General features: G+C 46.8%; 1 protein-coding gene across 11 annotated transcripts in view; it reads left to right on the top strand.

Moving 5' to 3' along the window:
• Positions 1-16,465, top strand: part of Tenm2 (teneurin transmembrane protein 2) — a 1,251,952-nt gene that overhangs the window by 1,160,186 nt on the left and 75,301 nt on the right. For all 11 annotated transcript variants that reach the window (XM_026780485.1, XM_026780490.1, XM_026780489.1 and 8 more), the window contains one exon: positions 13,924-14,134. In XM_026780485.1, the coding sequence (XP_026636286.1) occupies positions 13,924-14,134 (211 nt within the window). The remainder of the gene's footprint in view (positions 1-13,923; positions 14,135-16,465) is intronic.

Raw genomic sequence — 16,465 nt, 5'->3', positions numbered from 1 at the left:
CAGTCATTCTGATGGAGGTAGTGCTCCCACAGACTTGCCTACAGTCATTCTGATGGAGGTAGTGCTCCCTCAGACTTGCCTATCATTCTGATGGAGGTAGTGCTCCCACAGACTTGCCTGCAGTCATTTTGATGGAGGTAGTGCTCCCACAGACTTGCCTGCAGTCATTCTGACGGAGGTAGTGTTCCCACAGACTTGCCTGCAGTCATTCGGATGGAGGCAGTTCTGTAGCCTGGATTCTCTCTTCTCAGATGTTCCTAGTTTGTATCAAGTTGAATAATAATAAAAAACTTTCACAGTGCATTAAGAAATTATCCAAAATAATAATAATAACTATCATTTTATTAAAAACAGTAAACCTAAGTCACTATGTACCACTGAACTCACTTTACTAATGCAAAAAAAAAATCCCAATGTGCGATTCATTATTTCCTTTCAGTAAGACATTGGCACATGTCTATACTGTTCTTCACTGTTCTTACCAGTGTTATTTTGTCCTATACAGTGACTTCCTAGGTGACATGAACCCAGTGTTAAGGTTCTTATGGTTTGTATGTAAAATGGCTTATATGTTAAAGGTGTGGTCTTCAGCAGCTGAGGGCAATATTGACTGACAGGTGTTTAGACTACGAGGGTTCTGCCTCCATTGATGGATCCATCAATAACAGGTTCATAACACGCTAGCATGGACAAGAGGGAGGGGCTTACCTGAAGGAAAAAAACTACTAAGGCATGTCCTTAGGGACTTTGTCGCCAGCCCCCTCCTGTCTCCTGCTTTTTAGACATACCAAGGTGAGAACCTTGGTTCTGTCATACTCCCCTACCTTACCACAGGCCCATAACAGAGAAGCAAACCTATTATAGGCTGAAACCATAACCAAGATAAATATCAAGTTGGCTTTGTCTGGCATTTTGTCACAGTGACCAAAAAGTTATCGACTAACGCACCCCAGAATTATCAACTAAAATAGGAAGAAATGCGGAAGTATCGAGGATGCTTTGACTCTGACATCTCCGTATAGCTCCTTGGGCAGGGTGTAGCATGGTAGGGAAGGCTGAGCCTGGACCGCTGAATTCCAGCCTTGCTTCCCACAAGCTTTCGGCTCTCGAAGACTGGCTTTCTCCAGCCATGAACTGGGTGGAAACAACTGGTCACCATGTACTAAACACATGTGATAAAAGGTTTAATCTTTTGTGAAAGCCTTGCCAAACTGGCATGATTATCAGTACCCTTCAGTAGATAAGAAACTGAGGCTCAGAAGAATAAAACCAGAAGTCCAAGGCCACAGAGCTAATAGGTTGCAATCAATGTGTCACACACAGTTCATTGTTGGCTGCATGTCACCTGTCTCTAGATCTCACAATCGTCACCAGCAGTATAATACTGGCTCGTGGCACCCACCCCACAGAGGGGACGTGAAGATGAGCTAAGTTCATCCTGAGGGTTCTGCATCCAGCGCCTGGTGCACAGGAGTCTTTAGGAAAAGATCGGTTTAGAAATTAGCCTATCATCCCAATCAAGCCGAAAGCTTATATGATAACGGAGTCCAATCCCTCCTCCCAGCCAGCACTCAGCACTGTGTTTATGCCACAGGAAGAGAAGCACCACTCCTCAGCAGTCTCGGAGGCCCATCCTAGACACAGACATCCCCTGGTCTCCCCGCAGGCAGAAAGTAGCTGTTCCAGCTTGTTGCTCCGCAGCATTGACTGTGACAGCCCCTTTCTTTCTGAAGGACCCAGCAGGTCACTGTCTGGCACCCCACCAGGCTGCTACCCCCTGCTGGGCCTAGACTGCATGGCCATCAGCTCTGTCTGTCCAACCTGTCAGCAGGCTCTGAAAAAAAAAAAAGGAAGCTGATGAGGAGCAGGGCAGGGGAGAGGGTGATGGGTAACTATGAGAGGCCAGGCACAGCAGACAGAGGGCAAGCGCTTGGGGAAATGGGAGGCTGGGATCAGAGGCCCTGGTCTATGGCCAGTGGCTTTTGTAACAGTCAAGGGGTAGACAGCAGCAGCCAGGGTGAAAGTCCCTGTGGTACAGCAAGCATGGCTGTGGGCTAACAGGGGTGAGTATCTGCTAGGTCAGGGTTTGTCTGTGGTGCTGAACTACTGATCAAATGAGATCATTTCTAGAAGCTGCTGTGGGGATAGAGGAAGTCAGCTAGCCAAGAGTTGAAAGAAGAAAGGGTAGACTAAGGAAAGGGTAGGAGGACAAAAAAAAAAAAGAAGGGATATGAGAAGGTAGAAGGTAGAAACTTGCTGGAGTGTCAACATTCAGAGCAAAGGACCCCTGATATGCTATGACCCTCACAGTCTCCTCTAAGAATCAAGAGTCAAGAAGTGGAATAGATGGCCAATGTGGGGATCACGCATCCAACACTTACCAAGTTTGTGTACTTGGGAAGAACCCAGTTGCTCTCTGAGCCTCAGTTTTTCCATCTGCAAAATGGAGACCGTAGAACCTAGTTGTGAGGTTCCTAAGAACATATGTGAATGATCACAGCTAGATCTTCATGGTATAGTGTGTGATAATAGAGACTCTTGAAGAGCTGGTACAGGGCATTGCTGTGGTCGCCCACCAAGTCAGAATGTAAACTGGATGTAAGTGAAGACCTGGGAAAGAAGACTGATGGTTAAATATTCCGTAGCCCAATACAATAAGTATTCAAGTCATTGGTCTTCAATCTGACTTAGTCGTGCCTTACGTGCAAGGATTAGAGGCAGGCTCAGAGGATGTCTCAGTGGTCCGATGGCCCCCAGGAAGGAGGAGTGTTTGATGAGAGGCATAGATTCAGATAGGAGCTACACAGAAGACTTGGCTTCAGAGAGCAGCAGGCCCTGTTCAAGCCCTGCCTAGCCATTCCAGAAAATCAGCTAGTCTGTGTTGGTCTTTTGCTCTACCACTGCAAATGACAGCCCTGATGCCTGGGACCCCAGGGTCTTACCGGGGGATATGTGAAAACTACCCCAGGGCAGCCCCTAACAGCTTGGAAGTTCTTTGTAAGCACCAACTATTAGCTCTCACAAGACAAGCTTGCCTATGACGCAGGCCTGGGAGCCATAGCCTGTGGGCTGCATCCAGCCAAGAGCATCAATGAGTGCAGTCCAACACAACATTGTAAACTGAAATAAAATGTTATGAGAAAAAAAATTTTGCAGTTGTTCTTTAACTTGGCTGCACGAACTTTCCAGATAACAGTGTTGTAACACAATACCAGAGGTTTGTGATGCTTAGTTAACATGTGGCCCCCCAGGATGCTGTCACTTAGCACTGGGCCCCTGCACTCAAGGCCACCTCAGGATAGAGAATGGTGACAGAGTGCAGTTCCCCTTGAAGGGTCATGCTTGTCACAGTAATGCAGTTTGTGTTGGGCCTGGTCGCTCATGGCCTCCATTCTCTGCAAAGCCAAGCAGGGACAAAGATGCTACTTGTTAAGTGGAAGACAGGAAGGTTTGGTTGGCCCTTCTAAGGACAGGGCCCCCTTTCCTGGCAGAATGCCTTCAGAATCTGTTAGGCTATATGGCACTGGATACAACTACAGAAATGAGTCTGAACCAAATGGCTCCTCCATCATGAAGGGCTATCCACTCCGCCATGGTAGGGAAGAGTTGTGTGTATTTACAACACAAGGACTCTGAGAAGTTCTGCTGTGAGAATGTCTCACATATTGTTTAACTATTGTCTCCCAGATTGCACTTGAACGTATAGATTCCCTCCTGCCCGCCACCTCTGTGTTTCAGGAAACCCCTGATAATATATATCTTACAGGGGACTCAGATGGAGAAAGCTGGTATAGTCCCCCAGGACAGCTTGTACTTCTTTAGATGTCTAAAGGGTCTTTGCAGTAATTCAGGGCAAGGAATCTTAAACTTCGATAAGCAAAGGAACATCTAGGGGTCTCCCTTAACACACAGTCTCCGTCTCAATAATTCTGTAGGTCTAGGGTAACAGCAGGAATCCAAATGCCTGTTCTCCAGGCCAGGTAACAAAGTATGTGAGCAAGGCTGGTTTAGACTGTGGATCCTGAAAACAGCGCTCAGAACTAAGGTCCCCATCACCAGAGAGCTTGTAAATCACATATGTTCTCAAGGCCCACCCAGAATCCCAGACAGATGTTGTTGGGTGTATTTGTGTTGTGTTGGGGCGGGAGTGTTGTTTAGTGTTTGGTAAAGAACCTTCATCAAATTAAATAAAGGGGATGGAGACTAAGGACGTGATGGGAAACATCCCTCACTGACCTCCAGGCACCGCTAGTCATAGCAAGAGAGGTCCAGCCCGAATCACAACCTTGCCATGGGCAACAGAGCCTGTGGCTTTCCTAGCTGACTCTGCTCTCTCTTTCCCACACCCCTCCCCCAGAACAGGAGAGCTGGCAAGGCAGCTCATAGTGGGGCTTCCACTCTGCCAGATCTCTCTGGTCAAGCCTGACTGATTTCCATTGCTAAGTCAGAAGAAAAGCTGAAGGTGGTTGGGGCAAGGCTCTTTGGCCCTGGAACTCAGAGACTGACACAAGGAATTGGCATGAAGGAAGAGGAAGACTTCCAACAGGCCTTCCAGGAGTGCAAATACAGTTCTCCTCCTCGCTATATTTAAGAATGGCCGTGCTCCACGGAGGGAGAGCAGGCCGCCTGAGGAGCAACGGTCCGACTGGCAGCCAGGGTATTAATGGCAGGTGAAACCTTCCAAATGAGCACCCTGTCAGCCAATCTATTGCTTTCAGAGGTTGGCAATGCGGGAGACCTAGCAGAGGCAATGAAGAACTAATCTCATATTGCCAGGTTAAATCAAGTCAGCCTTGCCCGCGCCTTTCACTTCTTAGTTACATCAAGCCAGAATACTTTCAATTATCCCTCACTTCCAACTTGTCAGTAGGCATAGGGGGAAATGCAAATGGAACCATGCCCTTCTCTGGTGGAGAGCAGGAAATATCATTAAGAAGCATCATTCGTAGAGCTGTGTGTCAGTCTTCATGTGGGCCCATCCTATAGCTCTCTGTGCGTCCGGGTAGTGGGGAATATTAGCTTGAGTCCATTCAGTAGATGGGAAAGTGAGCTCACTTGCCCTGGAATGAGAGAACTGCTTTGAAAGCCAGAATGTTCTAATTCTAAAGTCTACGTTTATTTGCTTTGTGTTTAACTGGGTCATGAGTCAGTGTCACCATGAACAAGTTGGGGAAAAGCTGGGTACTACTTCTTTGTGGGTCCTGGGCTTTGGAGAGCCACCCCACGTAAGCTCCCTGTCTCCCCATCAGGGCACCTTTGAATGTCCACCATCCTTTACCCACTATTTATGCATGCAGAGTCAACCAGATACCAAGAGTTAATCTGGAATAGCAGAGTCTTCGGCCCAACTCCAGGAGCCCCCAGAGGGTGGGCCAAGCCTCACATCCCAATATATAAATTAACAGTCCATGGTGATTGAAGGGAGCCAATCAGTGTGGCACAAGGGAAGCTACAGACAAAGGTGTCCTACCACCACAGGTCTGCCTTTGTGGCACCTACGTGAGCCTTAGGCTTAAACAGAAGAACTGAGGTGAAGATGAGGATCGTGCATAATCGTAGTCTTGGTCCAAATGGGTTCCGGGTGATTGTCATTGCTGTTCTGGCTCTCCAGGATAGGGAAAGAAGTTGTCTTTGCCATTCCTTGAGGGGAGCAATATGGCTCCCATAAAACGACTACATCCTCCCCAGGAGACAAGCAATCCATCGCAGATAACTACCCATCATTTGAGGGGTGGCTTGTCAGCTCACCAACGTGTACACAAAACTTCTATGCCTTGCCGGGCGGTGGTGGCGCACGCCTTTAATCCCAGCACTTGGGAGGCAGAGGCAGGTGGATCTCTGTGAGTTCGAGACCAGCCTGGTCTACAAGAGCTAGTTCCAGGACAGGCTCCAAAACCACAGAGAAACCCTGTCTCGAAAAAAAAACAAAAAACAAAAAACAAACTTCTGTGCCTTATAACACAGATGGTCCTCTCTTGCTGTTCCTGGTTTCCAGTGTGGCTGCAGGTTCAAGTAGGTTTTGGGGGTCCGAAACCCCCAAAGCTGACAAGAAACCTAATGGAGGATTTTGCTCGGCCTTTGCTTACTTTATGGGCTCCAGTGAGGAACTGATGCTTTTCAGCCAATTTCTCAATGCCCGATGTGCAAGCTCAGTGCATTACCCGAGGGTCGGGTGGGCAGCCCCAGCTGCAAAGAGCCTCAGACAGTCTCTGCTGCTGGGAGTAGCATTAGCTTTGCAGTCTCATAGAGACTGGGTGGCCTCAATGACGTTCACTGCTCCTAGGCAATTGCTTACATAATCAGAGGACTGGCCAAAATATACTTGTTGGAGGTCCCATGTACTTTAGGGTGACACTGCCTGGGTTCAACCTAAGTAAGTCACATCCAGGGCAAAATCTACTCCATGGCTGCCATCTCCAAAAAGTCCATGGGGGGAGGGGCCTTTGTTAGGCCCTTGATGACCAGCTACAACATCCCCTTTCTCCTTCATTCGCATCGCCGAAAAAAAGCACCAAGTTCCTCTGCCCAACTGAATGTCTCTTCCCTCTTCTCTCTGCTTCATTAGCTTTCCTGTCACCTCCCCATCATTAGCGCTAAGATTTCCTGAGTTGTCACCTGCACTACCTGCATTTTTCTTGAAGGAAATGAAAAACTGGTAAATATCAATCTCTCTGTGGGTAAACAAACCATTGCTGCCCAGAAAAACCCAAGAAAGATAAAAAGAAATCGCAGTGACTCAGACACCCTTAGTCTGTGAGCGTCTCATCTCGGCTGATCATGTGACATTTCTGTTGGGTACCATCACTGTTACACCACTTGCTGGAATCGCCTGTTTGTCTAGTTGGCTGAGATGGCAAGCAAAAATGTGTAAAGTGCCCAGAAAGTTCCCCTGGGCTTTTCCCCCTCCCGGTAGAAGCGACTATAATTTCTCACCTTGTAATTGATTGTGTCTGTTTTGAGCACCCTGTCAATGGATCAGGGTGTACTCTTAACTCTTCAAAGACCATGTTTTTAACCAATCCTCTACATAGCCTGATGGCCCAGTGACTAGGATAGATAGACTGATGAGTGGTAATGCATCCTTTCAATGTGTCCTTTCGAACCATAGTCTGGAAAGAAAGTGGCTTTCAGTGTGAAAAAACTGAGCTTTCAAAAATAATTACACTTATTTATTTAGTATGTGTGGGCACATGAGGCACCCAGAGGATAGCATGTGAAGGTTGGTTCCCTCCTTCTACCACATGGGTCCTGGGAAGCCAACTCAGGTCATCAGGAGGGCAGCAAGTGCCTTTACCCACCGAGCAATCTTGCCCATCCAAAATCTGCACTTTTAACCAGGCCCCAAACCAGGCCTGCATGTAGACATTCCCAGAGTATCCACGGCACCTGCCCTGGATCATTGAGGTCGTCACCTTGGGCCACCTTGTGACCAAACAAAACTGAGGAAAGTAAACGCAGGTGTTCCTCTAAAGCCTTTAAAAGCTTAAGAACGCCATGGAGTTCATGCAGGTCAAAGAGGAAGCCACGTGCAGAGCAAGCTATGGGAAACACAGGACACCACCAAACTGAACAAAAGGCTTCTAACCAGACTCTCCTGAAGCCCCCAGTTTGCAAAGAGGAAAGAGGAAAACACGTGAAATAAGCAGCCTGACATCCTTGTGAAAGGCTCAAGTCGGAGATACATGCAGACTCTTTGGGACAAAAAGATACACTACATGTTTTACAAACTCTGAAATACCCAAATGTTGACTATGGTTGCTCCCCCTGTGTGTACAGGGCCTCCTGCCACCACCCAGTGCTCATCTTTACTGAAAAGCAGTCACTAAGAGTTAGAGCTGAAGTCTCTAGACCACACAGGTGCCCCTTTTAAAATCCAGCCGAGCAAAGTAGACAGGGACTGGAGCTGGCTGACACAAGCCTCTAGCCATCGCAGAAGGTATGTGTCAACTCGATGGGATGGTTGGAATCTCACAGGTGAATGGGTGGGAGGGAGAGGGTCTGGACAGCCTGGTTCTAGGAATGAATTCCCAGGCGCTTTGTTTCTGTTTGAATTTTTCAGAGGCCCATGTCAACCAGCCCGGTTCTTCCCCAGCCTGAGTAGGAGACAGGCCTTCAGAAGTGATTAAGTCTCCCCATTTCCCTGGATGACTAGTCAAGTACCTTGTCTTCTGACTTCCTTTAGTGGGGAAGCATCTCTTTCCAGTAATGGAGATGCTATCATTGGCTGCCTTTGTCCTGCATCTTAGCCACTTGAGTGAGAGTAACTCAGCCTTCTCCGAGCTCCAGTTTCTTCCCCTGTAGGATGCTGATGGTGACAGTTCAAGCTCTGAGCACTTGTTGTACCAGGCACTGCGCCAAGTGCCACAAGTCATTCCTCAGTATCCACACTGGTCCTTCAGGACCCCACAGATACCAAATCCCCGATGCTCAGATTCCTGATAGAAAGAGTATAGTGTCTCCATGGTAACAACTTCACATCTTCCTGAATCCCGTTCAGGGCTGTCCAGCCTTTTGACATTGCCATGTAACATAATTTACAAAGTTCCTCTTTGATAGCTTGACAATCAAGTCACAAAAAAAAAAAAATAAGTAGATTTAAGACTTTGTGTTGGGCCACACTCAGAGCCATTCCTATCTGCATCACAGGACAGTGATTAAACGAGGCCTTCCAGAACCATCTCTAGGTGATGTCTGCTACCATGGAAATTCTGTACAAAGAGTAATGGTGCTGTATTGTCTGGGGAACAGGAAGTCATCTATATGTGTGCAGAGCCGATGTAATCACCATAGGCCTGGCTTCATTTTCTATCTGAGTTTAGTCGAAGGCACAGATGCGGACACCAAATCCGCAGGGCTGAGAATTAGCTGAGTTAATTCTCTCTCTCATCATCACCGCCATCCCCGCTTGGCACCTGAGGGAGATGAGAGGCCTGGAGCAGTTAACTGTCCACCACAGCTGAACAGGAGCCAATCTGAGACTCAGACCCAAGTTCCCAGTCTGAAGTTTCAAGGTTGCGTTACTCTTCTTTGCAAAGTTGCTATGAAGATTCAAATCTTAAAAAAACGTGGAGATGCTGCTCCCTCCATGACATTATTTTCACTGTTAGTCATTCCTAGCCTGTCACTGTTTGGAACTAAGCAAGCTTGCCAAGATTTAACCAGCCCAGGGCCCATCCTAATGAATGGCTCTAAGTATGAAGGAGTATCAATGTCATAACCTTTCCTGTCCAGTTTTCACAAACAGAATGAATCTTAAGACTTTAGTGACTTTCTATTTATGGTAATACCTATAATTTACTAAATGTGTACTATATGATAAAAAGATATTCTATTCATCAAGTCAGTTATTCCCTATCTAATACCCTGCAGCATATGTACTATGATGACCCAGCTGTTGTTGCTGCTGTTTGAGTGAGGGTATGGAGCTTGCTATGTAGACCAGGCAAGTCTTAAACTCTAAGAGATCTGTCTGCCTCTGCCTCCTGAGTGCTGAGACTCAGGGCATGAACCACCATGCCCAGCCTAATAATTCAGTTCTAAAGGCAGGTGAAGGGGCTGGAGAGATGGCTCAGAGGTTAAGAGCACTGACTGCTCTTCCAGAGGTCCTGAGTTCAATTCCGCAACCACATGGTGGCTCAAAACCATCTATAATGAGATCTGGTGCCTTCTTCTGGCATGCAAGCATACATGGAAGGAATGTTATATACATAATAAATAAATAAATCTTTAAAAAAGAAAAGGGCAAGTAAACTGAGGCTCAACAAAGTTAGTTCTCTCTCCAAGCTTTCACAGTAAGGAGGAGGCCAAGGAAGATGAAATTGAACCACAAATCCATCTGATTCCGCGCAGCCAAGTTCTGACCTCCAACCCTATGAGAGGTGTGTGGCTTTCTCTGTTAGCTCTTCTAATTCAAAGAATCCACTTCATATTACTAGATTGTCACAGAAGATCCTCTCTGATTTCTTTATCAAAAAGGAGGCTTTAAAAAAAAATTAAGCTCAGTGTGGTTGTATACAGTTGCAGTCCCAGTACATGAGAGATGGAGGCAGGAGGATGAGGAATTCAAGGTCATCCTCAGCTACATAGAGAGTGAATTCTAGCCCAGCCTGGGTTACATGAGCTCCTACGTCAAAACAACGGTGAACAGAAAAGTGATATTTTTAAAGAGCCTTGGTGTGACTTGACTTAATCAAATTAATATTAAAATATAAATAAATAAATAATAGTCTCAATCTTGTTCCCAGAAAGATGCTTCACGCCCTCGTTTTCTTGAAAATGCCAGTCCAATTATCGTGTAATATATGTGCATGGAAAAATCAGCCAGGGCTGTGAACTGGCCACAGTCCTGACAGAAAGCACCTAGAATGGACTCCAAGGCCACGTTCCACAGAGCGAACTGAAGCAGATGAGGGCAGATGAGCAGATGTGTCACCGCTGTGGGCCACCCGGGAAGTGTCCCACTTGCTGCATCAGAATGAAGCTCCTGTCGAGGGTTGCTGTGAACCTACCCTCCCCAGGAAAAAAAAAGTGCAGCCAAACAAATAAGTAGGTACATAAATAAATAAACAAATAGGACACCCTGCAGGATGGAGATGGCCTGGCCTCTCAGGTCCTGAACCAGCGATGCAGAGTGGTTTGATTGCCTGCTTGATTGTTTGCAAGATAACAGCAAGACTGTCAGTGACAGGGTAATTTACTGAAGATTGCAATGTCAGACTCCATCCAAGGGGCTTGCTAGCATAAAGATGCGATTCTCGTGACTGACAGGCCACTGGGAGACTGGAGGGCCAATTTAAAGTTCGCGGAGTCCTCGGAAAGTGTTTGGGGGCAGCAGCCAGCGATCACACAGCATGAGGAGATCATTACAGGCATGGGGTGTGCCGCTGCCCTCACAACACCCGCACCCCAAATGCTACCACTGAGGCCGAGAATTGCAAGTAGATGGAAGGAGATCATCTCTTCCTCCTCTCTTTTCCTTCCTTTTCTTTGTATTTCTCTTCCACTATTGCTGATGTGTTTAGGCCTTCTCTTGCCAGACTGGACCCTCAGATTAAAGACAGAAAAGAAAAAGAAAAAAAATCCCAGTATCAACAAAACAGGGGGGGGGGGGAGTCCAGAAAGAGAGAAAGAAAGCCTGCCAGTTGGGGGGAACAGAATGCTTGGTGCTTAATAGGAAAACTGTCTCCGGGTATTATTTGAGCCTGCACATACTTGTCCTCTAGCTGGTAATGTGGGGTGGGGAGTAGAAAATGGGCTGGAGGAGGAAGAAACCCTTCCCAGCTGTAGGAGAGCAAGGCCACCAGAGATGGAAGGGGCCCCTAATGGGAAGAGGCCGGCGACCTTAAAAGAAATCTATAGTGCTAACAACAGTGGGTTGCTTCTCACCTGAGAAGCTTCTTAGCCGCTGAATAGAAGTGTGGATCTCAGCGGGTTATTTTTAAAACCTGAAGCAGGCGCTCTGTGTAGATTCCCTCTGTCTAGTGCGGCAGTCCACGGACGTGATGTTCATGGCAGAATTCAAGGCAATTATCTTCCTCCCCTTTTCTTCCTTGTTCTGCCAATGGCCCTCAAATCCAGATTGAACAATCAGACCGTGGATCTGGGGCTGTGTTCCTGGATCAGCCTGCTGCCAAGATGCTGTCCGTCCCCCCAGGACTGTTTCTGGGGCTTCAGCTTCCCTGGGCTCTGGGAGCCTCGCATTCAGTCAGCACACAGGGTTGAGCTACTAGGAACCTTGGTTTCCAAAGTCTCTAAATTCACACGGCGCCTGCCTACCCACCCGCCTGGCTCTGCATTTCTAGGGGATTTTGTAAATCTAAATGTGTTACAAGGCACACCACGCAGCCTTTGCCCACGTGGAAAATGAGAGAGGCTAGTTTCAGGAATTTACAGCCGAGCAAAACACGCCACCTCCTAATTTGTTTGTTTGCTAAAAAAGAAAGTAATGCATTAAATTAATTGTACATTAATTGCTAAATTACAGAGGAACTTCGGTGAAATTACATATTTCAATTTCATTAGTGGGACCAAAGGGAAAGGGGAATGCCAAAAAAAATGTTACATTGTTGTAAACGCAAAGCCCACAGCCAGGACTGATTCCGCAGCCCTGGACAAGCGTTTGTCACGGCACAGTCCACGATTGCAGAGCACACTTTTATGATGCTAATTATTTCCCCCCTCCCTGCCAAAAAAAATATGCCTCTCTATCAAATTCAGGAAGCATCAGCTAAATTACTCTCAAGCTTTTTCTACCATGCGTTCAATAAAAAGCCTCGTTCTGATAGGGAATTCTGAAGAGCAAACACTGCCCTGAACGTTCTAGTCCGTGGCCATCTCGGACATGTGAGGAATGGAGACGGTCATTTACTCATTCAACAGACATTTGCTGAGGGTCCCCATTCTCTTCTGGACACTGAAGGAGGCATACATGTAGATTTAATAATGCCCTGTTCATCTCTCACTGAATATATAGCTATAGAGGCAAGCATAAAGATGTAATTAATTCCCCCTACGAGGAAGTTGGTGTCAATAACAATGGTTTCTAAAATGTATTGTGTAATAGAATCGCCTGAGAATCATGACTGATGCGCAGACTTTCAGGACCTGCTTCTGGAGGCTGTCAATGGGGAGGCCCGAGGCAGGTCCTTGATTCTGTCTGTGAACGTTTGATGCGAGCCATTCTTTCAGGACCCAAGATGCACAGGGCAGGAGCTCCTAGGGAAGTCAACTGGTTTGTGCTCCTACAACAAAACACCGTAGTCAGTGTGGCTTACACAGTTCACCACTGTTTGTTATGGGTGAGACTGGGAAGTTCAAAGCCAAGGCCCTGGGGAACTGAGTGTCAGGCGATGGCCTGCTTCCTTCTCAGTGTCCTCAGAGGGCAGAAAAGGGAACCTAGAAGAGTCCTCAAGGTACCTGTTACAGAAGAACTCCCCCCTCCATGAGAGCTTTAGGAGCTTAGTTCCACCATAAAGCCCCTTCTCAGTGCAGTTTAGAATGTCAGCATGTAAACCGGGAAGGTGAGCCACAATGCATAATGCTAACCTCGCCAACGGCACTATCAGGAGGGTTTCCTGAGTGAAAAGACCACCCCCAAACTTGGCTTTAAACAGTGGGTTTCCTGTCTGTCTCTCCCTGGCCCTGTCAGCTCCTTCCAGACAGGTGCCATGATTCTGTGTTTACTATCCCCTCCCCAGCGTGTGACCAGCACTCCAGTGTGTGTAACAAGGCAGGTTAGTGAATAGGAGCAGCCAAGGAAAGGGGGGAAAAGTGCAGGAATCTAAAAAGTATCCTACTCAAAAAGACAGAATGGAAGCGACTTCTTATCTTGGTGGCCACACAATACTATTTCCACACTTCCTTGAAGAGGTCACACACACACTCACACACACACACACACACACACACACACACACACACACGGCATCTCGTTTTCCATCTTGTTAACAGTTCCCTCCCTGGTTTAGGGGGAGGAGGGCTGGCCTGGTTTTCTCCAAGGGAGGAAGATTGACAGCAGCCCACACCTCCGTTAGTGTACACCCAGTCGGCACAGGCCCTTGGGAACAATCTCTGGGCAATTCTTATGCTGTGTCATTTAAAAAAAAAAAGTTCAGGGTTTTATTCCAAATCACTCTAACAATATCCGCTCGCAGTAGTAAGAAGAGGGGATTTTAGGAAAATGTAATAAAGCAAAGAAAGAGGCTCACACCAGAGAAGCCACTGTTGATATTTTCAGCTGTTTCCTTCCATCATTTACTCTCTGTGTGGGGGAAGCTGCAATTATCCAAGGCTTGCTGTGCGAAACCTGCCAGTCTCGGGCCCATGGGAAGGTTTGATGGTAACAAACGTGTTAGCGGCTCAGCATCTCCAAGTGGCTTGGTGCCACGCAGTGCTATGACCCTGGCTCTGCTTCTGCCCTTCCAGATGGCCTGGTGGATTGTCTGGACCCTGACTGCTGCCTACAGTCAGCCTGTCAGAACAGCCTCCTCTGTCGGGGGTCCCGGGACCCCTTGGACATCATTCAGCAAGGCCAGACAGACTGGCCTGCAGTGAAGTCCTTCTATGACCGCATCAAGCTCCTGGCAGGCAAGGACAGCACCCACATCATTCCTGGAGACAACCCCTTCAATAGCAGGTAGGTACCCTCTTGTCCCTGCAGGCCACTGAGGTCCCCACTCTTTTTTCTATTCGAGCAAAAAGACATTCTCTGTCTTTTTCATTGGACCCATTTCCTGGAAACTGCCCCTGAGGCAGCTTATTGCCATAGGTCTCTGAAGACACTTTGTTCACTCGGGTAGGGAGCTGTGGCTGCCCTGCAGGATTGGAACACCTTCAGCCCAGAACCTCATGATGATACCTGTTGATTGTGAGTTTTGAGATGATTTTTTATGATCCGTTCTTTTATGACATTTTTGTCATGATTTAAATCCCTTTTGGAATGCCTCTGAGAGAGGCTTTTGTTTGAGCGTTGCTGAAATAGTTGATTCGATGGAGTGTTTTCCAAAGCTGTTATTAACTTGATAACATAACCTATCATTCATGGCATCTTAAAGTCGCGGTAATGCCAGTTAGAGGGATGTATTGAGTACCTGGGATGATGCTGTGCACGTTGTCGCTGGTGCTCACACAACCCCCATGTAGATGCCCTCTAGAGCCCAAGGTTCTGAGCCCAACATTTCTCTCCAAGTCCCCTCCTTCTTTCCTGCTCATTTTGCTCTCAGTTGGTAATCTGGAGTTTATAAACAATTAGAGGTCAGATTTTTGAATTTCTTTTGTGTCAATGTGACCATCTATTCATACCAGAGCAGGTCAGACCTGTACCCTGCAGAAGAGAGCAATTGGAAGGTCTGGTCGTAAGAGACCCTCCTAGCCCACCCCCTTCTGTCTTCTAGACACTTATGAGGGAACGAAGCAGGCTTAGCGGGGCATGGACACTTGCCTGGCACACATGATTGACTCCCTGGCCAAAGCTAGATGTCCAGGCACATGCTACTGTGACCAAGGTTGGCATAGTCTTTTGGGGGACACTCTACCCCATCTCTCTTCTCTTTCACCTGAAGGAATACAAACTGCAGATTGGTCCGTCCCCCACCCAGTCTCTAGATTTCGGGAGCATGAGCAAGACAATCATGTCCCTTTCTAGGACCCCACCCTGTCCATCTCTCTTCTACCTCTTTTTGAATCTGCGTTGTTGTTTTACCTTTCTTTTGCATTCAGTTTATTACAATTTTTGAGTTTGTTTTGTAGTTATATTTATGTGGGGGAGTGCCACAGTACGCACGAGGTGGTCAGAGGACAACCTATGGGAGTCAATTCTTTCTTTCCAACAGAGAATCCTTGGGATCAAACTTGGGCAGCCAGGCTTAGTTAGCAGCTTTACCCTCTGAGCTATTTCAGCCAGCCCTTTTTTTTTATTTTTCATTGGTATACAATAATGGTGCATAGTTATAGGGTACAGTGTGATATTTTTGAAAAGCACATACATTGCATAATGATCAGAACAGGGTAGTTAGAATATCTGCCACCTTAAATATTTATCATTTCTTTGTACTAAAACATGTAAAATTTGTTTAACTCTTTGCAATATGCCTTGTGTTTTGGTTCACCATAGCCACACAATCCAACTCTGTACTAGAACACAGTATATGTCACCCTCTCTCACTGTAATGCCCACTGTCTCCCTTTGCTTGCCGAGCCTCTATCCTCACTCAGCTAGGTTCAAAAGTACCCATGGAAATAAGTTGTTCATCCCACTTCCTCTTTCAGCACAGGTCAGAACCCTAAATTCATAGGTGATTCTATTGGAAGTCACTCACTGGACTTTAGGGAGAAGACATCATCTGACCAGGACTAAGTCCCCATCCCTCCTTTGAGAGCCAAGAAGGCTGGGATGGAGAAGGCTGGGTAGCGGCACAGCCAGTTTTCTACAGCCCCACAGAAGCTTTCTGCAAAGCTGCATAACCCCAGTTATTGGCAACTCTCTTCATTTTTTATGTATCTGTGCTTATTCAAGACAGGGTCATACTCTATACTCTATAACCCTGACTCGACCAGAAGGAAGGAAGCCCATGACTGCAGCCCAGACTAGCCATGAACTCACAGCAATCCTCCTGTCTCCACTACCCAGGTGTTGAGATTACAGGCATTCACCCTGTCATGTTGCCTTTGGCAGTTCTTTTGAACATGAGAGTTCTTCACAGGGTCACCTTAGGTCCTAATTTTACTAAAGATAAATAAGGAAAATAAAAGATAATATAGAAGAGATCATTATCCCACTCTTCTTCTGTTTCCCCCTAAACTCCTGAGTTATACTAGGCATAATCTCATCTTTCTGATTAGCAAAATTAGCATGATATTACTATACAACATGTAGTAATGTTGCTATTTATTTTAAGAGCGGTATGCCTCAACAGAAAGAGAGAGAGAGAGAGAGAGAGAGAGAGAGAGAGAGAGAGAGAGAGAGAAG

Source organism: Microtus ochrogaster, chromosome 7, assembly GCF_000317375.1.
Source record: "Microtus ochrogaster isolate Prairie Vole_2 chromosome 7, MicOch1.0, whole genome shotgun sequence".
In the NCBI taxonomy this organism is placed as follows: domain Eukaryota; kingdom Metazoa; phylum Chordata; class Mammalia; order Rodentia; family Cricetidae; genus Microtus; species Microtus ochrogaster.
Note: the sequence above shows the minus strand (reverse complement) of the source record. Positions and strands in the feature narration are given on the sequence as shown.